The sequence below is a fragment of the Mastacembelus armatus genome, chromosome 3 (genome assembly GCF_900324485.2).
Source record: "Mastacembelus armatus chromosome 3, fMasArm1.2, whole genome shotgun sequence".
Taxonomy (NCBI): domain Eukaryota; kingdom Metazoa; phylum Chordata; class Actinopteri; order Synbranchiformes; family Mastacembelidae; genus Mastacembelus; species Mastacembelus armatus.
The window spans coordinates 6761803-6789444 of NC_046635.1; the positions used below are offsets into that span (position 1 = coordinate 6761803).

Here is a 27642-nt window from a genome sequence, read left to right on the forward strand (position 1 = left end):
AATTACGTTTAGATATTCATAACAGGTTTCCCATTTTTAAACAACAATTTGGTTTGCTGGCACTTTATTTTACATTGGTGTCAGCACCAAGAATTTTAGTTGATTTAGTAAATTTATGCAATGCACAATTAGGCAGTGTCTGCAGTGGCAGAAATATTACTCTGTAATATTACTCTATAGTGCATGTATATCAAAACCTACCTTACAGTGACTTGAAAAACCACTGTCATTTCAGGATGTAGTGTATTTAAACAGGTGTTTTTTTGCTACTGTATGCATATAAATCAAATGTAGTTATATTGTACAAGTACAAAAAAAGATACTGGTTCAGTATATGTGCTGAAGAAAGGAATACAATATATATATAAAGGTTAACCATCATGATCAATGGTGGTGGTCGCATAGGATTGTACTTGACCACAGACATATGTAGTTGATTTCCTATTTCCTTACTCTTTAAAAAGAAATACCATCTTCATGTATTGGTAATTATGACACCCATCCTCTGTACAAATAGGTTGTCACACTTTAAGTGTGTAAGCTTGTGCTTGTTTTATTTATGTGTATGTGCCTAAATACACACAAATCCACTTAATTCTAGATGAAACAAAACATTTTTATATAGGTTTACAGAGAAAAATCTCTAAATAGAATATAAAACATATATTATGTAAAATTATTAATCATCAACTCTCTCCATATATTTAATTATTTGTAATTTTATATTTGCATTCATATGTCATGACACTGGGGAGCGTGTTGCCAAACAGATAGCATAGCCAGTTATCACTAAAGAAAACTTAGTAGGGTTTAAATAATCCTCAGTTTGTTTGTAGACTTCGGCTTTGGTGGTCCCCTGACCTTTCCTCTAGCACCAACCATCACACTGACATTTGTGGTTTTTATTAAAAATCTCTTGACAGGTATTGGATGGATAGACATGAACATTGCCTGAGACATCCATTGTCCATGCCTTTGCAATTACTTTTATCTGCTGACCTTTCTTCTAGTGCCATCATCAGGTCACAATTTTACATTGTCCAATACTTTAGTTTATCACCAAACACAGGCCATTTCAAGTTTCAAATAATTTGAAAAAAATATTGTTTTTTTTTTTGCCGGACCTATATTCAGAGATTTTACAATTCTGAAGGATTGAAAGTAGTTTCAATACGTTCACTAGTTCCAATGTTGATGCTGCTACTTTTGCCCCTTGAATAGTGGTAGTCTGACCACTCAGTCTTTTTAACTCACAGCAGATGTACAATACCAGAATTTAAGTTAATCATAAATCTAAATTTAAACAGTTCTATTTCCTCCTATTGGCTTCCTGAGATGTTATCATCTTCCCATGGTATACAACTGAAAGGTTATTAGTTTATTTCATACTGATTACGTCTCATATAATCTTTATGGCAATTCTCTCATAAACATAGATAATGACTTATAAACTTTTACATGAATAGCTATTTTGTGCAATGTTTATAAGTTGTTTCTAACTCTACCATACTAACACAAGGAAAAAATGACAGTAACCATTGAAATAGGACAAGTGCACAAATGTATTGAATAAAATAGTTCCTGTCACATATTCACTCACATCATGCTTTGTCCTAATCTACTTTCATAAGACAAGAAAGTTGAGTGAGGATACTTTGTCAATAGAGTTTTCAGATTTAAACCTATAACCTATATATATAGTTTCAATTTTATTTTAATACTAAATAGGTCAAAGCCTTAAAATGTCAGATTTTTTGACTGCACGTTTGAATGACAAAACCATGAGAATGAGCCTTGTCATGCCGGTGACCTTGGTTGGACATTTCTGTCATCTCTCTATCTGAAAGCATATAAATATCCCCAAAATAAATGTCATAAATAAATAAATATCCCACTGAATAATTCAATTGAATTTTGAGCTGCTGTCATGCTTGTTTTCCAACTATCCCTGTCCTTCCACTTTCTGATTGGCTGAAAACACCTGGTAACCAGGTAACCAGCAGTGTACCAGCAGGGTATCTGGAAAACCAGCACGGCAGGAGATCTTGAAGACAAGGGTTAGTGATCCCTGCTCTAGAGGATAAGTGGTATAGATAATGTATAGCTGTATGATTTTTTTTTTTTTTTTTTGCAAACATGCAGTGCACACTCCTCACACATGCTTTGTTTGCGACAAAAAGACTGTTAAAGTTGTGCTTTGTTCTTTGAGTGTTGATTATATAGTTTGGTAAAAGAGCTTTGCACATAGCTTTGAGGTTGAATATGACTGGTGAGGGCTAATCATTGTATCCATGAGTGACGCTTATCTCATTGTGATTATTAATCAGAGATTATAAATTAAGTATAGCTAATGATGCTACATTGTCTGCCTCTGAACTCTTAACTTTAATCTGTTCCCTTGACATCTGAGGACTTTAATTGCAGTCTTTGTGCTTACTGTCTCATTCTGAGAGCGTAGCCTCAGTGTGGAGAGGAGTCCCTCGTCAAGGAATGAGAGAGAAATGGAAGTGGCATAGGCTGTAGCAGCATTATAATTCAATGTAACAAACTTTCTGCTGAGCAGTATAGTCAGCAACAGTGATGTGACGTCTAAACTTTCATGAATTCGCACAAATAGTTTAGTTGAAACACATGTTGGCGCTTGGGTAGTGGAGTTTGCTTTTGTAAAAAACAATCACAAATTCATCAAAGAATTTGTAGTAACTAAAAATGGTAGAAATGTTTTTTTTTTCCCTCTCACAACCAGAGATCAGAATGTAGTCTTACATCCGTGATTGCAACCATTCAGACAATTACTGCTGTGAATGTGGGTCAACAGACATCTTCTTGTAAGGCGAAAGACGAGGTCTGTAAATGGGCAAGTCAGCATGTTATGTATGGAATGAAAAGAGCAAATTTCTATAATAACCAGTTCCAGGGTGAGAACTGTGACACTGAACCTATGACATCAAATGTACTAGTAAGACTGTTGTAACTGATTATTAATGTCATTGGTGACTGAAATCACTCATCACTAAAACATTAACTAAGACAATTTCCATGAATTGAAAGGTCTGAGATTCTCTGATTATGAGAAACAGTTAATTTGCTGTCTTCAGTCAGAGACCCCAAACTGCCCATGTTCATAACAGTGATACTTTTTTCTGTTAATGCGTACAAATATCTCTCTATGGACTGTGGTATCACTTTATATTCTGTATAGGACTTTCTGTTGTCTCTCTGTTGACAGTATGCCAGTCTGAAATAATGCTTGCTTCAAACATTACTAAACATCATTGCTCTTTGTCTGTTTCTCTCCCTTTGTTCTCTGCTTATTCTTAATGCTGTTCTTCCAACTTCTGCTTGGCTGCATGACCTGCCTTCACGTTTGCTCTGGAACAGAAACCAAAGGTTAGTATTATTTTGCTCACACCCTTTAGTTACTTTTGTCCTTGATCTCCAAGTAAAACATATTTCCTTATTTACATAATTTAGAAACAGTGAGATAAGGAAGCATCTTTTGTTATATGCACTGAAATGTTTTCATTGAAGACATGATGGTGACTTTGTGATTTGCGTGCATTACTGTAAAGCCTATAGTTAGGAGTATCGTTTCCAAACACTAAGCGCATTGATTCAATTCAAACCCACTTTTTTGAGGTGCAGTGTGATAACTTTTACTGCTAACACTGATTCACATTAGCAGGCCCATTCATCATGTTTGTTCCTAACTTATAGAGAAGTATTAGAGGTTCATATGAGTGTGTGTCCCACATGAATGAACCTCATCTCACGCAGTAGTTCAGAGCTTTATTTCTTTCACATCTGACCTGACAGTGCCACCCTTCCTTTAACGATGACTATGTGGACTGTGTACACTTAAAGTGACAGGAAGCTTATCTGCTCAGCCTTAGAATTTATGCCAGCAGGACTCCTGTTACCTTCACTGCTTCAGGCCATGTTTCATCTACTGTCATAGCAACCTCAGCAACATGGCACAATTGTGTGACCTCTGGAGGTTGTTTGCATTATTTATGTGACTGCAGTGAGTTTTATTTGCATTTGATTGAAATGCCTTTTTCATCACTTCAATTGAAATTTCCTCATTTGGACTGTAACTTCAACCAACCTCTTAAAATGAATATCAACAAGAGTATTGAAACACAAAGAAGAAAAAAAGACAGACTTGGTTTTGGTTTTGCAATAAAACTACACCTTTTTTTTTTTTTTTTTTTTTTTTTTTTTTTTATACAATTCTGAATTATGAACTTTCTAAAGCTTACCATCCAAGTGTTGCCCTTTTTGGAATGGCTTTAATTTTGCAGCAATTAATTGGAAATCTATATTTTTAATAGTGGAACAATTCTTGTTTTTTAATCCATGCAGTTTTAATCAGTATAGTTTTAAACAAAGATTTAAAAATGCAAGGGAAGGAAGAAGCTGTGCTCCTTTTTACACAACCTCTCCTCTTATAGTTGAACAGAAAGGAAGAAAAAAAGGAGAAACAAACAAGCCAATATAGTGGATGGACGCCTAGAGAGAATGCTGACACCTCTCAGAACTTGTGTTTCTGTGATTTTGCAGATAGCCCCTGGAGAAGCTCTTTGCGATCATCAGTGTCAGTATTTGGAGATAAAACATGTATAGCAGGGGTTTACTGTGGGTGTTAGCAAGAAGAGATGATGAAAATCACAGAATGGTTTAGAGACACTGGCAGGTGGTAGCTGAGGGATATGTGGAACCTGTCCCTTTTTGTACTGTACTACTCATGTCTTATCTGATCTTTTGTATTTATTCACTTCTACTTGCAGTGCGGTTACTTTTATTTTTAGCATTAAGGGGCACCGGTGGAAACAAACTACTAGAGAGGCAGCGCTGTCCCACCCTCACTGTTTTTGTTCAGGATCATAAACTGAAATAAACTATGCAGCACTTTGTGAGAAATACTATGGGATTGAGATGATTAATAGAGTTGCTTAAGTTACACGATAAGCTATGTCTTTGGCGTCACACACAAAGGAGAGGATAAATTAATTGGTGTCTGACTTTTAAACTAAGCTATGTCTTTGCTTAACAAGCTGCCCCTCTCACCATAATGTATTACTAACACATACTATAATAAAATAATGTTATGAGAATATTAAATGGGGCTGCTGGACATGTTTAGGCATTATTATTGACTCCTGTTTTTGTACCATATCATTACCCACTTTTCTCTTTTAAACAAGAGTACTTGATTTTATTACATTTTTATAATTGGAAATGTATTATCAGCGCAATTCTTATTCCTCCCTTTCTTTGTCCAATATTGTTATATAAAACTGCTACCACTGCAACTTCAACCTTAAATCATGATTCCTACCTTGCCATAAAGGATTTCCCAATTTTTTAATCTAAGACACCCTTTATCCTTAAACGCATTCATACCACTGAAATATCTTGTTCCATATGTAGAGATGAATGTGCTTGTCTTACTGGTCTATGTAGAGGTATCTTAATTGACATGTGGTATAAAATAGCTAGTTCCTTCCATCTCTTTGTTTATCAGCAGAGGGTGAAGAGATGGATTCATTGTCAGTGCTGGGACAATGAGCAGCAACAGGAAGAGAGCTGCCCTTTTCTTTGGCTTCCTTTTGCCTAATAAATAACATCCAATTAGACAAGACTCTCAAAGATCACAAAATCAGTTCACCATTTCTTATCAGGATACAGACATCTGCTAATAACCCACCTCTTCTCCACAATTATAGCACTGTGAGATGAGAACCTTAACAGAAACAGAGAGTAGTAAAAAAAAAAAAAAAAAGCAAGCTAAAAAGCAACTCTTTTTAGCTTGTCTTCTATATTTTTTTATGAATTTGTAATACTCCTAAATTTATTGATGTAAAAATACAATTAGGTTTTGAGTGTATCAGCAGTCTATCTGAATTCCAGTATGTGTGTTCCTGCATGTAAATGCAACCAGACCTGGCATGTTCAACTTCATTATAGATGGTTAAATATCTAAAGAGTTTTTTTTTTTTTTTTTTTTTGTCTCAGTTGTTGTAAGAAATGTTCATATATGATATTAAATCCCTCTTAATAGTCAAAATAGTTTTAATAATGCTACACCTAAAATAGTAATTTTACTCATCGTAATAATCTTTAGCCAGCAAATTATGCTGTGTCCACCCAGTAGTCACCAGTTAAAAGGGATGCAAATGAACTAAAAAAATAATTAGCAGTGTATGGAGGGGCTTCGTAGAGTAACAAATTAGTCTATACATCATAAAATGTCTACTTATTTTTTTGTGCATTAATGGCAAATATTTTTCTAGTGGCAAACACTACAATGTATTGCACATAAAAACAAACAAAAAATGTTTTAAACTATGACACTAAACTGTAACTATCATTTCATCCTGTAATATCCCTATAATTACTTATAACAACTAAACCAGCTCATAATTCAATTCATGTACTGGGGACATAGAGAAATTGCATTAGTTTGATTTATGCAAACATTGTAATCCTAACTTTGCCTCAAGATGATTACTACTAATCCATGTTGGTGTGGGCCTTACTGCTCTGATTAGCACTTTTTTTTATAGTACAGGTTAATTTATTAAAATTCTGTTTAATGGTTTTCCAATTGATGACCCATTCATCATTGCACATCTACTATAAATGAAGTGTAATCTTTAATAATGAATTGGAAAAAGTTGGGACATGGGTATTTAAAACTTGCTTCACAGTCCTCCCCTTGTTTATGTTTCTTGCTATAGCATTACAGCTGTGTTCTCATTGGATGTCAAAACTCAAATCAATATAGTCTGTTACAGAGAAAGCTGACTAAAGTCAAGCTCCTGATCTACTGCTGGCATACTGTAAGAGATAATTAGACAGTCCATTCCCACATTATGGCCTGAGAAAGAAGCATGTTTGTCTGGATTTTGTCAGTTTCCACAAGTATTTAGGGGACTATGTGATGGAAATGGTGGTTGTATGTGGGAGGGGATAAACTCATTGAGATATCTGTCTTTCAGAACCACACATGATCAAGGGCGGGCTCACATGTGGAGGTAAAGACCATGGTCAGAGCTGACAGCTTGTCATGACTTGTCAAATGCAGACTGATGTTTCACATTAAACAGTCATGATCGTTCAAACCCATGCCTCCAGTGCTCCAGTCTTCACTACAATAACCGTCAGACCGCTTCTAAATTGGAGCCACTTAACATATTCGCACAGTGATGGGTAATAGGTCTCTTGTATGCGAGGTGGGTGTATTTCTTGGAACATTAATGTCTTTTGTGGCCTGATGTGCAAAGAACTTGGTAGGCTTTCAAATTACAGTGAGACAAAGGGAGCTGAGGAGGTTTCTGGACACAACCATAGAGGAATTATGAAGAAATAGAGGACCAGAGGAGGTGGTGGTGGAAGGATACCAAAAAAGGGAGTAGTAGGTGGTCTTTTTTTCATATCCTTTCATCCCCATCTCCTGTGGTCTTCTATATTAAATGCCTGAAGGAGGCTAGAACAGTCAAGGATCTCATATTTATAGAACATAGTCACTTGTACTTTACCTAAAAGTAAATTTACCTAATTACTATAATTATCTCTACATTTGGGTAAAAATAAAATGTAATGTACAGGTTACCTTTCAAGGTGCTTGGAGTCTAGCTTTGAATATCATTTGTTTTAAACCACTTAGAGCATCTGAGAATAGTAGCATGATATCCATCTCATGCTGTCTAGTAGTTAGTATTTCTTTCCACTGATATACAGTGTATTAGTTCACACTGAATGGACTCTCTCTCCTGTGTCTCTCTGTCACCCTCTGTCTAGCTTGTTCTCTTTTTTCCCTTTCCCTCCACTCTCTTATGCTTTTGCTGTGACATTTTGAAGAACACCATTAGTTCTATAATGACTTTTCATGTGGCTGCTGAAAATTTGTGCCATTATGAGAGATCCCATCAAATATGTAATCATTAAAGGCTCTTTTCATTGTTTTTGAATAGGAAGCTCTGATCAGTAGTACACAGTGAACAGATGGCTATTTTTTTCATAATACCCAGCCTGTTTTCATATACATTACAATTTGAAATTTGCCTATAATAGAGCCAAATTCTGGCTCTATTAACTGATATGTTTCAGTAAAATTGGCTCCTGTTTACAATACTTTTCTTTAAGCCAATCACCAATTCACATTTTACCTAGCCCTGTGATGGTGAGCTGAAATATAGCTGGAAAATATCATGTCACAAGTTTTCCACAAACACACACGCTGATTGTCCTCAATCATCTTCTGTTTGCCTGCTTTCCTTTTCCTCTTCATTCTTTTCTTCTTTCTCTTACTTCAGTTTCTCAAGCATCAGCACCTCAATTTATTCCCAATTTGTGTTTTTATGTTCTCATATCGCCAAAGTAATGGGCTGGCTCGTTAAAAACGTATTTGCTTTTGCGACTTTATTTTTCTGTGGTGATTTTTCATCCACACATGTAGGTTTGTGTATATAGGGCGGGGGAAGTGGTGAAGAGGTGGGCGCAGACATGTTTGCAGCAGCACATGGAGAAAAATAGAAAATTACTTCAGAGATGAATATTTAGGTTGTCATCAATCCACAGAAAGACTTGGAAATGTTAGGGGTGGGTTAAACAGCTGTTCAGGTTGGACTGGTGCTGTCACATAGTAAAATGAAAAGGAGACAATAATTCTTCATCCTGATATGACAGAATAGTCAGAAAGCACTTTTAAAACACACACACCCACACCTATCCAGGTTTTTATAGTGCATTTGTAGGTCTTCAAGAGGCCTTTAGAGGGCAGTACTCCACTGAGAATAGGGTACTGGTTAAATCCATTCCCACAGGCCGGTACACACTGATTAACAGAAGCTTCAAATCTATTATGAATCTTTTGATGTAGCTTCACTGATTTCAGTCCAAATTTGTGAATTTTATTTTTAAATGTATGCTTATGTTTTCTGTCTGCAGGGCATGTGAGTTTCTTTGTGAAGACCGGTATGTTATAAATGCTGATGCTCATACAGGAGGAGTTTTAGTGGTTTTGACTCAGAAAGGATCTTGGTATAGCAGGAGGAGAGGAGAGAAAAGCCTAATGAAGTCTGTTAATTTGCTGCTATCAGAATGAAAGTCTCACTAATTATGGCCCTGGGTCATCTAGTCTGGATCACAGAGAGAGGTGGCCCTGCATGATATACTTTGATTAGCTCACTCACAACACAGCTTCTTGCTTCATTACTCTTACTTCTTCTGTGTCTCGCACTCACTTGTACTTACACCAAGCAACTCCTGATAAGAGGAATAGTCCAAGTGCAAACACACCAGTCAAGATGTCATATTAGCATTAGTGTGAATGGAGTGTGTGCATTGATAAGGCAGAGAGGAAAAGGTGAGGGCAGGTGTGGATTGTCCATGTAGCTACTGAGGATTCTGAATGTCTCTTGTGCTTTTTGTCAGCCTGACTTAAATCCAGAACTTAACTGAATCAGTACAGTGAGTCAACAGTCAAACCACGAGGCTGGTCTGACTGTTCGTCTCCCCTCTGTTGACTGTAGAGTTGACAGATGTGTCGAAATGGTGGATTTGTTCACTTGCTGCAGACAGCCCCCCTCCTGTGCATCAGATGTCTCACAGTGGATTTTGCTTCAGGCAATTGTGTGTGTGTGTGTGTGTGTGTGTGTGTGTGCGTGCGTGCGTGTGCGTGCGTGCGTGCGTGTGCGTGTGTATTATATATGTATATGTGTGGTGTTTTAACATTGAATTGTGATGCCCCCAAATTATTCCTGCTACAGAAACTCCCCTAATAATAGTGATTTAAACTTTACCTGCATGACTGCCTTGATTGGCTATTGGAAACAACACAGTGATTTAATTACCCTTTTGGAGACTGCTGCCCTCTCAAATTTCCCTCACTGTGTGCTTGTGTATCTGCCTGCTCAGGGGGGAGATGACCGTATCACTATAACATGCCATAAATAATGAAGCCTCATCAAGAGAGAAGTCGACTCAAGGGTGTGATATCTCCTCAGGAACAAAGATAATTGGACAAATATTGGATAAAATGACAGGTCAAACAAGCACAAACATACATCTTATGTCTCATTCACACTGCTGTCACTTCATTACATATTAGTTATACAAATATGTGTTTTTCATTCGAAATTATTGTTAGAACTTTGTGAGTGTGCATGTGTGTGCAGGCACAAAAAGGAGGGCAGTTCCAGTAAGGCATTTTCTTTGATTAGCAATCCATTTCAATATGATGAAATGTTGGTGTGAGTGTAGAGTGCTGGGGAGAAGGAGGTGACTTTTCTGTGTGTGTGTGTGTGTGTGTGTGTGTGTGTCTGTGTGTGTGTCTGTGTGTGTATGTTCTTGTATGAGTGAAGGGAGGGGTTTGGGGGGCGGGATTTGCGGTGTTACTTGCTTGTCTCTGAGGCCCGCCTGACATGTACAGCATCAGTCATGCTCTTTCACAGCAGTTTTATTTCATCCACCATTCCCTTTAGTGCTTTGACAGCACAATTGACTGATACTGCCTTGTGGGAAGTGCTACTGTTTTGGGAAGCGTGTGTGTGTGTAATGATACATATTGTCATATTTTTGTCAAGTGCCTTTAAACTGTGGCAGAGAACGGATCAAAACTAGTCAGTAGAAGTAGAAGTGAGAGGAGTAGATAACTCTTTTAATATTCTAGCTTTGCATCCTCATCTGACCCTGAAACACATTTTTCCTTTCCTCAAGAAGACAATAAAACTTCTCCTTTCTTGTTTACCCAGAACCCCCTGATTTATTTATTTTTTTTTCATCTGAGAAAAGACAGGAACACATATTTTTTGTTGTTCGTTTGTCATTGAGTAAATAAGCCAGAATTTATTTTTTTTAACAGTACAATGTATTACGTACACTGAGAGTTAAGGAAACCGATGTCCTTATTTCTAAAATCTTCATTTTGTTCTTTTATTATACTTATCTCTGCTTCCACTTTGTCCACACTCCCGTCATCAGGTTGGCATTTATCACAAGCCTCCATTAAGAGGGCTTAACTTTAAAGTGCTTAGATGGTAGACGGCTAGCACCGGCAGAGTAGAGCATGTCTTTTAACTTCTCCAGCAATGCTTTTCGTGCACTGCTCCCTCCTGATCTGTGATTGGAGTCCTGATGTCTGATGTTAACTGTGGTTTTAGTCAATGCACCATTTGTCATGCACCTGTAACTTTCATTCTCATTCTCTGAAAATTGAAGTTGGCAAATCAGTATAAAGCACTATAAAGCCAGAAATATAGACTGTAGTCATACCACACTTATGCCATGACCCTTTCCTACTTTTTCCTAGACCTGTGATGTGATGCAGACTCCCCACTGTTCTGTACTCACAAGTGGATCCTTATCTCCCCCAGTTCCTCTGTGATAACGCAATCTGATAACTACAACAGTTGCAGCTCCCTTTGATTGATTAACCAGTGAACTCTGACCCTCTGTGGGCCATTTTAATTGGCTGATGTATAATGAGCAGGCTTCCCTGAAGAAGAGCTTTTTTAAGGCCAGAGGATGCGGAGGTTATGCACGAAGGGGGCAATCTAATTAGCTGATTTTAACTGATAACACCTGAGGTGAGTGTGTGTGTCTGTGTGTCTGTGTGTGTGTATATGTATGTATGTGCAATATGATTTTCTATCTTATCCCCATCTCTTGTAAGACATGCAGCTCTAGTAGTGGTGGATGAGGCAGATTCAGAGATTATATGACCCAGCCAAGTATCCTTATATGCACTGAAATAAGGTGGTTAATATTCTGGTACTGTGTGTTTCTTGGGCGAGCATATGTTTGAGAGGGAGTGTATGTTGGTGTAATAAATGAGATTCTGTGAGGCTGTAAGTTATGATGAGCAGATCAATACAACATTTTAATGCAGCAAGCTGGGGGCTTAATAGGGCTGGCTCCTTATATTGCATTGAAATACCTAATGACATCACATTCAAGATTACATTCCTGTAAAAATTAATACCTCAGCTCTTTATGCTAGTTTTTAAGGTAAATATCGACAACATTGCATTTTATATAATTTCAGTTTTTTTCTTTTTTTTTTTTTTTTCTCCTGAGCAGGGAGAAAATTCGCCACCTAATACACTCATGGAGGCAGTCGAAAGTCAAGTGCTCTGTGTATTACTTACTTACATTACTTGTTGAACATATTTATGGTACGCAAGTGGTTCATGGTAGAAAATAGAATGTGTACTATTGTACTGGCAGATATTGCTGTCCTTCATGCTTATCTAGATCAATATTTTTTTCTGATCTAGTTTGAAAATCTTTTTTTTTTTTTTTTTTTAACGGTCCTAAAGTTATTACGTTTATTGTTGCTGATAAATTAAATTGATAAATATTAGCTTAATTGCTATACCCTGCTTATTTATCAGCAAATTTAAGCACTAATCCTGTCTAAGATTAAAGATACAGCATGCGTGCCCATGTTTTACTGAATAATTTATTGTGAAATTGGGTAAATCTTTAGTAAAATTAGCTGTGTTGTGGTAATTGGTCTTTTTGTTTCATTTGTGGTTATCTAGTTGTTTTATACTTGTTTATATGTTCAGACATTATTCATTTCTATTTGTAAAGCATATTATGTTTGTAAAAGATGTTTCCTTACTTGAGTCTCTCTGTGTTTGCTGCAGTGGACATGATACACCCTTATGAAAAATTATTTTTATCTCTTCATTCTCTCTTCTCTCCCTTTTCCATGGTATACGTTTTCCACTGTCTGCCTTGTCTGTCCTCTACATTTGCCTCTCTCTCACACATTGAAAGAGTATGAGGAGAGTGTACCAACAGAGGAGCCACGTAAGTCCAAGGATAACTCACTGTGTGGCCGTGTTTGTGTATTCCTGTGTGTGGTGGGTTGTGCTGTAGGTGTGTATGTTTGTGGAACTGCTAACAGTCTGTTCTGCTGAAGCCCCAGTCTACATGTTCACTTTTTAATTAGATACAGGATCCCTGAAAGAAAACCAAGCCCACACGGAACTGTAGAAATACCTTTCCTGTGGATTCTCTTCTCTCTTCTCCCCTGCTCACGCCATAATTACAGCACCAGACAATTACCCGGCATACTCATGGGATGCACATTTTGTTCTCTTAATCTGGTGTCTTAAATAATTAAAGCCAACCATGACGCCCTTGTTTGGTGTGTGGCTCAACAGGGTTGTGTATGTGTATATGCATATTTGTTTATGTCTACCCATTGGAGTGGATTCTTGTTTTGGTGTTTGTTGATGTTGATTTACTAGTAGCACTACGAGAGTCCCACCAACCTGGCTACATCTGACCCAGAACTGACCTTCACCTGTAACTTGATTACTGGGCAGCATTATGCTTATGGAACGGCTATGACACACTCACACCCCATTCTGTCAATAGTATATCATCATCACTTTCCCAGAAATTCCTCTGTCCATGCTTCTTGCTGAATTTCATCTTGTCATGGCGGACGGTGCTATTGTTCACTTGGAAAAATATATTAACATATACAACATATATTAAAAAGAAAAACAAATTGTTTTTGGGGTGACTTTAAACTACTACAATAGTACATTACAGCTCCAAAAGTAAACCTAATGCAACTTTTAGTTTACTTTCTTGTACCTGGACACCTGGAAATGTGATAGCTAAATCCTATATTCATATTTACGCTACATCTCAATTTATCTGAATTTTGGGTGTATTATACATATATCAGCAATATGGTAAGTGCATTTGTATAAATCTTACCTGATAAAAATTCATTGTTTCTGTCTTCCTCAGCCAAAAAAGAAGAGGACGATCTTGAGGATAAGAAATCCATAAAGAAGAGAATTAAAGAGCTCAAAGTGCTCGATCCCAAGATTGCACAGAATCTTTGTAAGTGTTCAACCACACTTTTTCTCCCAAAGATGGTAATATACACATGAGTCTTTATGTTATAATGTACTGGGCAGTTCTGTCATTCCAGCCTCAGTTTTGCATTTTTCTCTCATTTAGATCTCATGAAATGGTTTGGCATATTATAGTTACAAAAATGAAGTTTGGCGTGCAGCAAACTATACCTTTGCTTGTTGCTATAGCAATAAAGCCAACACTTAGGGTGAACCTGGCCACTGCAAACTGACTTTATGATATCACTTACACACACACATACTGAGCTAAATAACAATATTAAGATTCCACTAGAGAAAGAAGAATTTTACATAGATATAAATCTGCTGTTTGTCTCTGTGTAGCCATCTTCCTAGGGTCCTTCCGTATGCCTTATGAGGAAATTCGTCGCACGGTATTGGAGTTGGATGAGGAGCAACTCACTGAACCAATGATCCAGGTAAGGCAGGTTTGGCATGAAACTGTGAAATGTTTTGAGCTTCTGTTGCTCATCTGACATTAGTCGATGACTTTGTTGAACTAACTGCCTAATTCTTAGAAGTGAACCAGCCTACCTCTTAGATGGAAAGAATAAAACTACCACAACCTACAATGTGCAACTTTTCCCCTCGAGACAGGAAGTACATTTTTAGTGATGCCCTTCTCCTACTTACTTGCTCAGGTTCATGCCTCATCTCTTGTCTACTGCCTTGATTACTTGTCTACTTTGAAACTGATGTTGCCTGAGGCTGAAATATTGGGTATTTAAAGTTTACAGTACAACAGGTGTTGAAGCAGTTGGTAAGCACAGGCAGTTTGTGAAAATAAATAAATAGGTGCTATGCCAACGTTAAGCAGTATTCTGTAATATTATTTATTAATATTTTCTGCTGTTCATTTTTGCATCACTGCTTTAGCAATTCCTGTTACTATGTGTCAGTGTCTTTTATTAAACAGATATATAAAGCACACATTAAGGACATTCAGTGCATGTGTGTCTGTCTCTGAGCAGCAATATGAAGAACCCAGATAATTTATTTTGAAATCACATTTTTGTGACTAAGAGCTAATAGTTATAGCTTTGGCCAAGTTGGCTTAAACTCGAGCAGGAAAAGGCTAGCTTAGCTTAACCTTTTTTTAATTGCCATATCTATTTTTTTCTTTTTTTATTTAAAATATTAAAAAAAAAATTAAACTGCATTTAAACCTGGCTGAGGCTGTTTTGGGAGAGAGGTTTTTAGACCAGACAACAAATGCCCTCCAGCCTGGCCTTGGGGATGGTTTGCAATAACTAGTCAGCAGACCATTGGCTACTAACAGGAGTGTGAGGACAGAGAAGGGCAATAGTTTAGGATGTGGCAAACAAGCCATGAAATTTTAAAATAATTATTAATAATTTCTGAAGGACAAATGTAACCAGCACAGGGAGACTAGAATGGGTAAATGTGCACCTAGTTGTCAGTAACTCTAGTCTGTAGCTGTGATTTGTAAAAGCTGAAGGCCCTCAGTTTGCTTGGATAATAAGGGGTTTACATTCGTCTAAACTGAAACACAGACATGAATGAATATACTCTACTCTAGCAATACAAACCAAATTTAAGTCAGCCTGTACACGTCATCAAAAAGAAAGGTGATTAATGTATTGACTTTTAGAATATTTAACTGTGATTCTTGAGTATTGATGTGTGAGCCGAGTTGAAATAAACAAAAAACAAACCTGTGCTATGGATGTGCATTTTAAAGAATGCATTTGATCAATAATTGTTAATTACAACTTGCAAATAATTAATAGTCACTAAGGCAGATTCCATTATAGTGCATCAATAAAAACTACAAAGTAAAAAAAAAAGTAATGGAAGTGCTACCAGGAACAGATTTTCAACCCAATTTAAATGCATTAGATCAACATATTTAGCGCACATTAGCAGTATTTGTTGAGGTGGCGGTTACATTCAGATGAAAAGGCAATGTAATCAACGTAGCTTAAATAATGTAACATTTATTCCATTTTGGCTATGTAAAAAAAAAAAAACCCAGTCACCCTTTTCCTTTTGAATTTTATATTATTACATTTTGCATAAATGTAAGAAATCAAAATAACAAAGGTTATAATACCTAACTATTACAAGTAGTAGCATAAAGCGCCAGGCATCATGATATCATCAACACTTCATCAGGCTGTGGTAAACAATTTCATGCAGGCTGGTTTGCTCTGCTTTGCTTTCCCTTCATGCTGCTACTCACTAACTTTCTTCTTTGCAGAATCTTGTTAAGCACCTACCTGAGCAGGAGCAGCTGAATTCCTTGGCCAAGTATAAAAACGAGTACTCAAATTTGTCAGAGCCTGAGCAATTTGGGGTTGTGGTGAGTATACACACACAAAACTGTCACCTCTTCACGGGTTTGCTCTGGCACTAACATTTACATTTATATCAGAAAAATATAAAATTTTCATCATATTTTAAGTTGAATTCATCGAATAATGAATAAAGATTTATCAGAAAATAAATATGCATGAAAGGTTGTAAAAAAAAAAAAGTGATGCAATACTACTTTGATGTTATAGTACTGTTAACTTAGCTTGTATTTGCAGGATATCTTTCTCTCAGTGCCTGTCTTTTTCTTTTCTCCAAACTCACACTCCCCTAAATGGAGTACTTTCTTATGAATATCCTAATGCCAAGCTTTTAATAATTCTTTTTAAGCCTTAAGAGGAAAGAAGGGACACCTGTGGACTGCTACACTAATTTATGCACATTAAAGAGTAGCACTGCTGCCTAATTATGTCTGCATCATTTCGTAAAGATTTTTCAAAGAAGGCTTATTGAGAATTATGCATGAACGACGAACTTTGTGTTTCTGCCTATCAACTACATTACTGGCAAAATGTACAGTAAGATGTAATCTTATGCCCAAAGCACCCACCTGTTTGTAATCACCCATGGAAGACAATCTTATCGGTGAATGAAAATGCACGAGTTGAATACTCAGCAGTTATGTGTACATTTGTTCATCAGGGAGAAACGGAACAGAGAGAGGTTGGCTAACAGTATGAGATTTGTTTTGCTGCTGTACATTTGTGACCCCAAGTACAGTAGCTTTTATTTCTGCATGTTAGTGGTGGTTGATGACCTACTGACATCATTATAATCCCTAAAATCTGAGGAATGACTGTTTACTCACATGTTTATTCTCCAGGCTCAACTGTAGTCACTGTTCTTATCACAGGCTTTTTTTTGAAATATGGTTTTTCATCTACATGTAGGATTTAAATAGTTGCTTACATGCCACAGACACATTTATTACAAATTGCCAAAATATTTACTCTTATAAATTTGTTTCTGCACTATATTGTGCATAATTTTCAAATTGTTCATGCTTAGAGTTATATATTGTCCAGTGCCTGTCATTATCTTCATGGATTCAGTAACTGCAGACTGAATAAGACATTGTGCATTTGCTTTCTTTGCTCTTCTCATTTTTTTTTTTATTCTTAATACAGTATCCTTATCCGATCCTTATCCCGTATCCCACTTCTAGGCTCAGTTTCAGCATTTTGTTTGGGTCTGTGCACCTTGCTTTTTCTTCATTTTGTCATACTCTGCCCCTGCCCTGTTTCCCCTCTCTCCTTTTCTCTCATACACAGTCCACCCTCACTCACTGAAATAGTCATTTGATGACATTACAGTAGCTATAATTAAACCCTTGATGGAGGACATCAAAAAGCACAGCCAGCTGTTGTGTGAAACAGACAATTGGAACCTGTGCCCCTCCCTACCACCTCTCTTACATACACAGTCATTGTTGTGGCCAGACCCTGGGCCCAATGCAATATTTTCCAATTTTCTCTAATTATGTGAGAGTGGTAATCCAAGGCAGCCTATTGTATATTCCACCCCCTCTGCTGCCTGCCCTATATGGACACTAACTCCACAATTAACTTACCAGACCTGGGTCCCAAATCAAATCACTGCCAGCATCTATTACTACTGCCTAGCAACACTTTCCAGAATGCCACTTGCATAAATGTCTTTTCAATTAGATCTGCTGAATGTTGAGAGAGTGCCAAATGTGTGTAATTATTTTATGTTTGACTATGTTCTCAGACTTTTCTCTCTGAAGTATTTTTTCTTGCTTTTCAATCTCTCTCCTCTTGCTTATTTTTTTTGTAATACTTCTTATCATTTTTCTCTTTTCTCATTCATACTTCCTTGTTTCCTCCGTCACTGTTCTCCTCTCCCAGATGAGCAGTGTGAAGCGGCTGCATCCTCGTCTCAGCCACATCCTTTTCCGTCTGCAGTTTGAGGAGCAGGTAAACAACCTGCGTCCAGATATCTTGGCTGTGAATGCTGCCTGTGATGAAGTCAGGAAGAGTCGTTCCTTTGGCCGCCTGCTGGAGCTGGTGCTGCTGCTGGGGAATTACATGAACACAGGCTCTCGTAATGCCCAGTCATTTGGCTTTGACCTCAGTTCCCTCTGCAAGGTGAGGGTTGAAATTCCATCAGCCTTATCAACTGTTCATATGCAGTACTATGTAATCCTTTAACATGACTGGTACATGTTCAAGTTAATAAAGCTAATGAGAAAAACCTATTTCACACTGATGGACTATAGTAGCAGCAATAACTAAAATCTAATTTTGAGATTTTATTTTTATTACTCCTATTAATCAGTAGCGTTAAGACTGAAGACTGGTGCTTAGGATGACTTTTGTGTGTACAAATATATGAAATGTTAAACTGTGTGTGTGTGTGTGTGTGTGTTACTCTTGAGTACCTCTGTGTGCGTGTGTGCGTGTGTGTGCGTGCGTGTGTGTGCGTGTGTGTGAGACTACGTGTTTCTAGAGAATTTCTACATGTATGTGTCTGTTTTATGTCACCTTGGCGCAGCTCTATCAGTGAATTGATCAAGTGGCTTCAGTGATGAGACATTTTATTTGAAACCATTTTATCTCGTTAAACTCCATCAACCCGCAGGACATTTTTTTCCTTATGTCTGCTAGAATCTATCAAAGCTCCCAAACCAAAGGGATACTTTATTCTCATTCTCCTGCTCAGAATTAATAACTGAGGCTATGGTCAGTACCCCTTTAAAAGTTCACGCACAAGTTCCTGCACTGCTAACCATGATTAGTGGGGCAGAGACAGAGCAAATATCTACTGTATAATGTGGATTTTGTGAATTTTTCGGTACCATTAAAACAAAAAAAAAAGTTTTTATTTTTGATAGTGATGGTGACAAAGAAGAGTGTGATCCTAGAGTAGGAGACTCCTCCAGTGCTTTACATTACAGCTGCAGTTTCCACAGTAACAAAACTGCAGCCATTCATCACTGCCACCTCTCTGCCCTGTTAGATGTGGGTGCTTATGTTCATATAAACACCAGGGCATTTACGTACACAAATATCGACTTATCCACACATACAAGATGGATTAGTTGTGTTAGTGTGACAGAAATATGATCAGTTAATAAAAATCAGTGAAGGACAATGTTTTATGTTTAGTATGTTTGTAATGCTGTTGGTCCACTGTGTTGGTTTCTTTATCTGAGTACTCATATGTTTGGGGACTAAGGTTTGGGTCGATGTCAGAGGCAGTATATACAGAGGAAGACATCACCGTCATGCCTTCTCCTGAGTTTGACAACTTAATTCCACCACACACTCCACAGCACAAGAAAATTGCACCCAGCCCAACTGGAAAAAGCAAAATGTTTACATTGTCAACTATTATTACCATCTATCTAAATTCAAAGAGGGACCTTTTGTGAGTGAGCACTTGAAGCTTTTCAAAAAATAGGAAAACAGAAATGAAAAGAGATGAGAATGTTTGATTAGTGGAGATAATACAAACATGATTAAACCCAGCGGGGCTGACTACACTGCTGTCTACCAATAGATCACCTAGAGAGATACACAGCAACACACTCTGCAGGAGGGATGTTTGGCAGGGATACTGAGAGACTTCTTGGAATTAGACTGTAAAAGAATGATGATGGAAATTTATCAGAGAAATTGAAAAATTGTTGCATGGTGGGGAGAGAGAGGTGCAAGGCACAGCAGAGGTCATCACATTGTGGATATGCTTCCGCTGCATGAATACAAGAGATCTGTAACGCTGTCATCACCCTGCATTTATGAAGCCACAGAAACAAAATGTGTTGTTAATTCTCAACTATTACTGTTTGTGCGTGTTTTTTTTTTTTTTATAACAGCTGAGGGACACGAAGTCAGCAGACCAAAAGACAACATTACTTCACTTCCTGGCACAAGTATGTGAGGAGGAATTTCCGGATGTGATCAAGTTTGTTGAAGATCTGGAGCATGTGGAACGAGCTAGCAGAGGTAATATACACATACACACAGTGTTTAGGGCCTTTCAGCAGCTTTGGTATATTCTTCAGGTCTTATAAAATCAGACTTAAAAGAGCCTGAAACTAAAATAAAAGTTTAGCTGTAACAATGCACCACACACGATTAACTGTTTTTAAAGATGCAAGCATGCACTGACTCTTTAAGCACAAGTAACTCATTTTAAGCATTCAAGGATCATTATGCACATTGCTGCAAATTTTTACAGTGTCTACCTTCCACTTTCTCTGAAGCAGTATCAGAATAATGCTGTTATTTTGTTTTGCTGGTGGTGTCCACTTAAATTCTTTACTTCTCCCAGAACACAGGGGGGAGTTTATCCACTTCCTGTCAAATCAACATGATGTTTACCAGCAGCACTTTGCCAACTGGTGGTATAAATGCTAAATTCATAATAAAACAGTTAGAGTAAACAAAAGGCAAACAAGAAACTGTTTCTTTTTTCTGTTTTGCAGCTTTGTGTGACAAATTTTGTCCAGAACTTAAATAACCCAGTACTTTTAACTGAATTATATGAGAAAAAAAAAATCTTGTCGAACATATTGCTTAGGCAACTAAAAGCATTTTATTCAAAACTGAGAACAGAATAATATTTTACAAATTTAGAACAGTTTGGACCCTTGTTTGATGGTGGCCATTAAGTGTTACTGCCCAACATAAACAGTAGTTATAGGATGGACAATGGCAGCGGTAGGTGATTGGGAAAGGTGAGCCTAATGGAAAAAAATAATGAACTGCGTGGGTTCTTCAGCCATATAAACTACTGACATCATAAACTTTATCACATTCTAACGTTTTGTCATTTCAGGCCATTCATAACCATTGAGATCTTTCAAAACAAGTGTTAGTTTGTTAGTGATTTTAGGTGAAGGGCTGGGTCCAAGATCAAATGAAAACACGATTTAGTTGCTACTAGTGAAAAGTTTATATTGCATTAAATTACATAACTTGTAATCACTATTAGATTTAGTTTTTACTTATTTGCTTGTGTATATATTTGAGCCATAATGAGAGAGTTAGACATTAAGTATGGGGTTTGATGAACTTATTGCAAACAGAACAACCTACCTAGATGATGCTTTTACTTAGACAGAAATGGAGCATTCTTCTTCTGTATTCCTCTGTTTGACTTCGAGCTATACTCTTACCTTTCTACTTTTAAATTTCTCTGGGGCTTATACTGGGATTAGATGCTTGCTGATTCTGTAAACATGCATAGCATTTTTCCAGTTTAGTGTTTGATCTTTGCTACATTACTCATCTGCACTGCTATTTGAAACTAACATTAATCTTCTTCTGTAGCACAGTTATAGGTTTATTTTTCAAGAGAATGTTTCAGATCATGCCTACTGCTCAGATGAAGAACCAGAGACTATAAACATCTGTGCTGTTTTAACACAAACTGACTGTTTTCTGCATAATTTGTCACACAGGAACATACAAGCATGCCTACACATCTGTTCAGTGTTCTGAATTTGGCCTGTGGATCTACAGTATTATACAGGTCAGAGGCAAGCAGGGGCACCCAGTGTGGTCAGAGGAGGCTTAGTCATTTTCTTCGTTTACATTCCCATAGGTCGCTCTCATGAGGAAGCAGTGAGCAGCACTCTGTAGAGAGTGTGACTTTTCAACTACACATATGTGTGCAGTGCTCCTGTCACATCACGTTTCTTACTGCTCTAATGAAAATTTCACACACTGCTCTGTTCCCTACAATAGGAAGTGAAGGAAGGTGCGAGGAGGCGATAGTTGAGATGAAAAATGTGACTAAATTGTTTGTACCCTTCCTCATAAGAGTTCCTCTAGGTTTTCCTGTGATAATCTTTGGACACAATGCTCCTTATGCTTATGCTCCTAATTTTGTTAAACTGTGCTGTGTCCCCACCAGCCCTTGGCTGAGACTCATGAGCACAAGTATGAGATCAATGGACAGAATCCTTGAATCTGTTTTCAGGCTTTGTCTACTTGCATACTTTATTGACCCCAGCTTAGTATATATTTGCATCTATATAGATTTATTTCTCTTTCTACTCTTGCTATCACTGTTTCTTTGTATTTTTGTGCCATTATGAGATGCATGTCTCATCTCTCCATATCTACTATTCAGTCATACAGATCCCATTTCGTCTTATTAAACCATGCTGTTGAGTGGCTTCTTTTTCATCAGGTCTGACAGCCATTTGGGAGGCCTGAAGACACACTAAAAGGCTGCATTACATTCATAGACACTAACCAAAGCGCATACTTGAGCATGAAAACAAGGTTGGCTAGAGGTAACAGTAATGATTTGTGCTTCTGTTGCAAAAGCCGCTGTCTTTTGACTGTGTGTAATGCAGCCTTCGTTTTTCCCTTTGCCAATCCCATCTCTCAGGAAAGCAAAACTGCAGCTTAGTTCAGGGTTCCTTTGTGTCTGTCTTATTTCTCCCCCATTCTCTTCTTTTCAGCACAACAATCATTATTTCTCCTGACATGGAGAAACAGTCCTTGTGTGGCGCTCCTCTCTGTCATTTTTTATATATGTATCTATTTATCTGTCTGTCAATATCTGCCTGTCTGTGTTTCTTGTGTGTCATTCTGCAGTATATGTTTCTTGGTGTATCAGTCTTGCTTTTGATGCCTTTTCTTTACTGTTTCCTTTTCTTTTCCCCTCATCTCACACACACACACACACACACACACACAAGTAATAGGCAGGCTTGTGAAATTAGGATACTTTCTTGGATGATACTTGGGGATGAGTTCAGTGTTGAATTCAGACAGATATGGAGACGTTTAGGTTTACTCAACAAACGTAATTCAGCTTGTAACTAGTCAAATACCACCTGTCAGCAGAAGAAACATCATTGACTTGGAAATCACAATATGTTATTAAAGAGAAGTATCTGCATAAATTTGATTTGGCAGCATAGATGGGGATTAGAATCAAGGCCTGGTTCCCGTTTAGTTCCAGACTGTCAGAGTCATCAGAATCATACGCCTTCTTGCTTATCGATTCCGGTTGTTGCGGATATGTTTTTTTTTTTTTTACATTTGCACGTGTCATGACCTCACACTGCAGCTTCGCTGTTAAAAAGTTGAAACAAGGAGTCACAGAAGAAGAGTGACACGCAAGCAACACAGAGATGAAGAAGTAGCACAAATGTGGCTTCATTTCATGAAGAGGCAGCAGTGCTATTTACTAAACCAAAGCACCTGCAATATGTTGAGACATCTTTCAATGAAACAAATACAGGAATGCCACTGTTTTCCAAGTGAACAGCATGTCCGTTACTGAGGGTAAATATCTGGGTTATGTCAACATTAGCACCACGCAGCAGGCTTAGCAGATCTTTATTTTAGTAAGAAAATTGAATATTATACCAATATTTCCTTATGTCATCAATTTCAGAAAATGGCCATCACTGTTACTACACATTGCCCTGATGATATCTCCCAGAAGCATTATGTGTACAGCATGTAGCATCTCGTGTCTATGCCAGGCACGTGTTCTGTCGTGTGCTGGAAGTGCTCTGTTTACCAAGAGCACACAGAGGAGTCTATAGGAACAACTGGGACAAGTAAAAACTACACCCTAAAATTCCAATACAACAGTATTGTAACCTATGAATGAAGGGATGGGTGCTGAGTAATAGTGTTTTGCTTTATAACTGAAAACAATAAGAAAATTCCCACAATACTTGAAAAGAACTGTACGTTCAGTTGCATTGATATAACAAATGATATATGATTTAACTGTGTTTACTTGATGTATTTCTATATAGTGGTAGGTTTTTTTGTAGGTCTGTTTTTATTTATTTATTATTTCTACACAAAAGTGATCAGGAATCAGTAAGGGAATTAAAAAAGAACTGGACCATTTTGCAGCATCAGTAATGGTATTGGTATGAATAAAATCTTATTAATTCCCATCCCTAAAGCATAGATGGGAAAGCTGTTTTGGTTCGTATTTTGTTTTAAGGCTCACAGCCCTGAGGAGTCATTAAAGAGTAATGTGAGGAGTCAGTTATATTTATATGGTTCTCTAGTATGTGGCTCCATCTTTGTTTTGTAGTTTTGCTACATGCAAATCTGACTGATGAGCCTCAGGTTGAAAGTATATAGAATGAGCAGCAGACAATCCAACCTGCAATTCAGCAACCTTCAAGCCATTTTTGTATGTAGTAGGTGCTCAGCACATTGAATGTGTGCACTACTGTTTTTTTGCATTACAAGACTGCACTTCCCATCCTGTGGCACCATCAGTCTGGTCACACTTGTCTGTCAGGCTTTGGCCTCAGAAGACACATCTGTTTATTTATTTAATTTTCCCTGGTCTTTTAATTTCCATACATGAAACAATGATCTATAGTGGAGTTTTGTGTGTAGTAGGGCTGTTTGTGAGTGAGCACGCCTCCTTGTGTGCTCCACTCAGTCTCATTTATAGCACAGCAGGTTGGCAGAGTAATAAAGGGATGTCAATTGGGGATTTGACCTCTACAAATATTCCAGTTATTATTCTTCTAAAACATCCTATATCTGTCTGCAACCCCTTTGGACCACAGAGGCATTCAGGCCCCGCTGCTCATAAAAATCACTCATGCTTTAACAAAAAAAACAGAGAAAGTATGAGCAGGGTGGCGAGACAAGAAGGAAGACACAGAAACACCCTCTTATCTTTTATCTCCCTTTCTGCTTGTCACCCTACCACAGAGCAATTATTCACATTTCTTTTGTTGAGGTTTTGACAGATGTGTGTTTATATAGAGATTGTGGATCATCTGTTTTGAAACGCATTTTTGTGTGTTTAACAAAACATTCCAGCTGCTAGACTCACACTCCTGATCAGTCCCAGGCAGATTTTCTGCCTGAAGCATATGCCGCAGTTTTTGTCACCTGCATGTCTCCTCTCGTTTATATGCCCTTTCATGTGAGGGAGCCTCATCACAAAAGCTTTCAGTTTGGATTGTGATGGTAAGAAAAGAAGAAATCCCAATCTGGTTTGCTGTCTGTTTTTCCCCCCATTACTCCTTCCTCAGTCAGTGCTTCATTGCTGGGCTTTAATTATTTCTATTAACAGACTGCCTGTCTGGTTTTCGTCTGTTTCGGCATGCTGCTCACACCTTATTCAGCTGAGTTTGGTTATTCAGAAAACTCTAGTAAATAGAGACAAAGTTTGAAATGAAAATGACACAGCAGGTGGAACTTTCAGGAGGAGGAATGTCAGTTACTCATTGCTTATTAAAAAATTGCTAGTGGCATATTACTAAACACATATTGTGCCACTATGTACTAGTGACAATCATTGATTATTTGGTCAGAAATTTATAGGTATTTTTGAAAGTTGGCATAATACAAGCAATTTCTATAAACAGGTCATTAGTTTTTAGGTTCAGAGGTATATGTACAGAAAAATAAAATAATACAAAAAAATTGCATACTTTGCTTAACCATATGTTCACGATGTGCCTCTTACCAATTACTTCAATTGTACCTGAAATAGAAAAAATACTTTGTCTTTGCTTTCTTTTGTTTAATGTCCAGCGCCTGTCAAGGAGTCTTTTCTTACCCAAATATAAAATTGCTAGTGAATGCAGAGCACTTGCTCTGTTAACGCTTCTGTGATTGAGATACAGCAGCCTCAGTGTGTTCTGTGACAGGATTTGTAAAGCAATTGTTTGCTGTGGCATTTCAGTGCTTTTGACTGACTAACTATTAGTGTCAGTGCTTACTATGAGAGACAGGAATGGAGAGCAGGGGAAGAGAGAATGAAGATAGACAAATTGCTGAGAGTAAAAATAGGACTTTGAGGGCAATGGAAAACAGTGAATAGAAGGAACTGATGTAATAATGATCTGAGATACAAATGCAGCAGATGTACTGAAATATGTGGTTTATATATATATTTTTTTTCCCCTAAAGTGTCCACTTTTTACTGCAGTGTGTTTGGCCACCTGACTTTTCCACTTATGTAGTTGAAAGCATGAATCTTCATTTTGTTTATGTATATATAAATGCTTACCTTAAACTGCAGTGAAATGACTACACTCAACAATGTTATAAATTTAAAATTTTACAGTGAAAGTGAGCAACTTTAGACATTTTTAAGATGACTGATTGGACAAGTGTGTGTGTGTGCGTGCGTGTGTGCGCACGTGTTTGTCTAAGACATTATCTTCCCATTAATAAATGAGGTTTATGCTATAAATTCAGAGAAGCTTAGCTACATTGAAGTTCTGTTTTTTTCCCTTTTCCTAAAGCATGTATTAGGATCAAGTGAAATTTGAAACTACTTAAAAATAAGCAGCTTATGGCTTTTTGTCAAGCAGGGTCTAATCATCGTAATTTAAGCCATATGCTATATTCAGTGACTAGCATAAAGTGTCAGCCATGACCAACTTAACAGAAAGTTAGGCTCAGTGTTCCCTGATCTTCCACCTGCATGATCTGTTCACCTGTTGATACAGAGATGAGGGATGAGGATTAAGATGAAGGATGTAGAAAGATTTCTATTTCAGCAGCCATCTTCATTTTTTTCTGAATGCAGTTTTGAATCTGTTACTCTTTTATTTCTGAAAAGCCACACATCAAGGAGCAATATATGCGCAAGCATAGCAGACAATTACCCTCACTGCAGTATATGTGTCAATAAGGCCATAGTGTCCTTAAATTAATTTAACTAGTCACAACATACACATGATCATATGAGGCAAACAGAATCATAAATGTAATGGACTGAGCGTACCTTAACATGTTGATTTTTTTTTTTTTTTTTTCCTCCCTTCATTTTTTATTCTCATAATGGTTCCAGCACAGTGTGAACCCACAGTCAGCATGTGCTGTTAATGAGCTAGCTTCTCTTTGATTTCTCCTTTTATTTTCGTCTTGTTTTTCATTGATTTTTTTTTTTTTTTTTTTTTTTTTCCATAGCTTAAAAATATTGCACTGGATTCTACCTGTCAATGAGTTGTCCTCTTCCTGTTTCTTACTTCATATTTCCCTGGCATGTGGGTGTGTTTCTGTGTGCTTTTATGAATGTGTGTGTCTTGATATATGTGGGTGTGTGTCAGTGTCTGCAGAGAATCTGGAAAAGAGCCTCAGGCAGATGGAGAGGCAGCTGCTGCAGCTGGAAAGAGACCTGGAGACTTTCTCCTCTCCCGATGACCCAAGTGACATGTTCTTCACTAAAATGGCTATATCCTTTTACATATGCATGCATTTGCTCACCAGCCCAGGGTATTGACTGATTTTACTGTAATGAATCAAACATTTTGAACATTAGTGGAACTATCTATGGGCTGGAAATTCATTTTTATCTTAGTGCATAACTGAACTATATGTATATATTTGCTTCTGTTGTGTACATGTCATTTCACCATCAGGTTATTGTGCCTGTATCACTCAGCTGTCTTTTTGAAGGGTAC

At 37.4% G+C, this 27642-nt stretch overlaps 1 protein-coding gene across 4 annotated transcripts in view; it reads left to right on the forward strand.

Annotated features, from left to right (window-relative positions):
* Window positions 1-27642, forward strand: part of LOC113138094 (protein diaphanous homolog 3) — a 140279-nt gene that overhangs the window by 41998 nt on the left and 70639 nt on the right. For all 4 annotated transcript variants that reach the window (XM_026320237.1, XM_026320239.1, XM_026320238.1 and 1 more), the window contains 6 exons: window positions 13783-13878; window positions 14238-14332; window positions 16135-16236; window positions 18116-18355; window positions 20086-20215; window positions 27289-27413. In XM_026320237.1, coding sequence (XP_026176022.1) covers window positions 13783-13878; window positions 14238-14332; window positions 16135-16236; window positions 18116-18355; window positions 20086-20215; window positions 27289-27413 — 788 coding nt within the window. The remainder of the gene's footprint in view (window positions 1-13782; window positions 13879-14237; window positions 14333-16134; window positions 16237-18115; window positions 18356-20085; window positions 20216-27288; window positions 27414-27642) is intronic.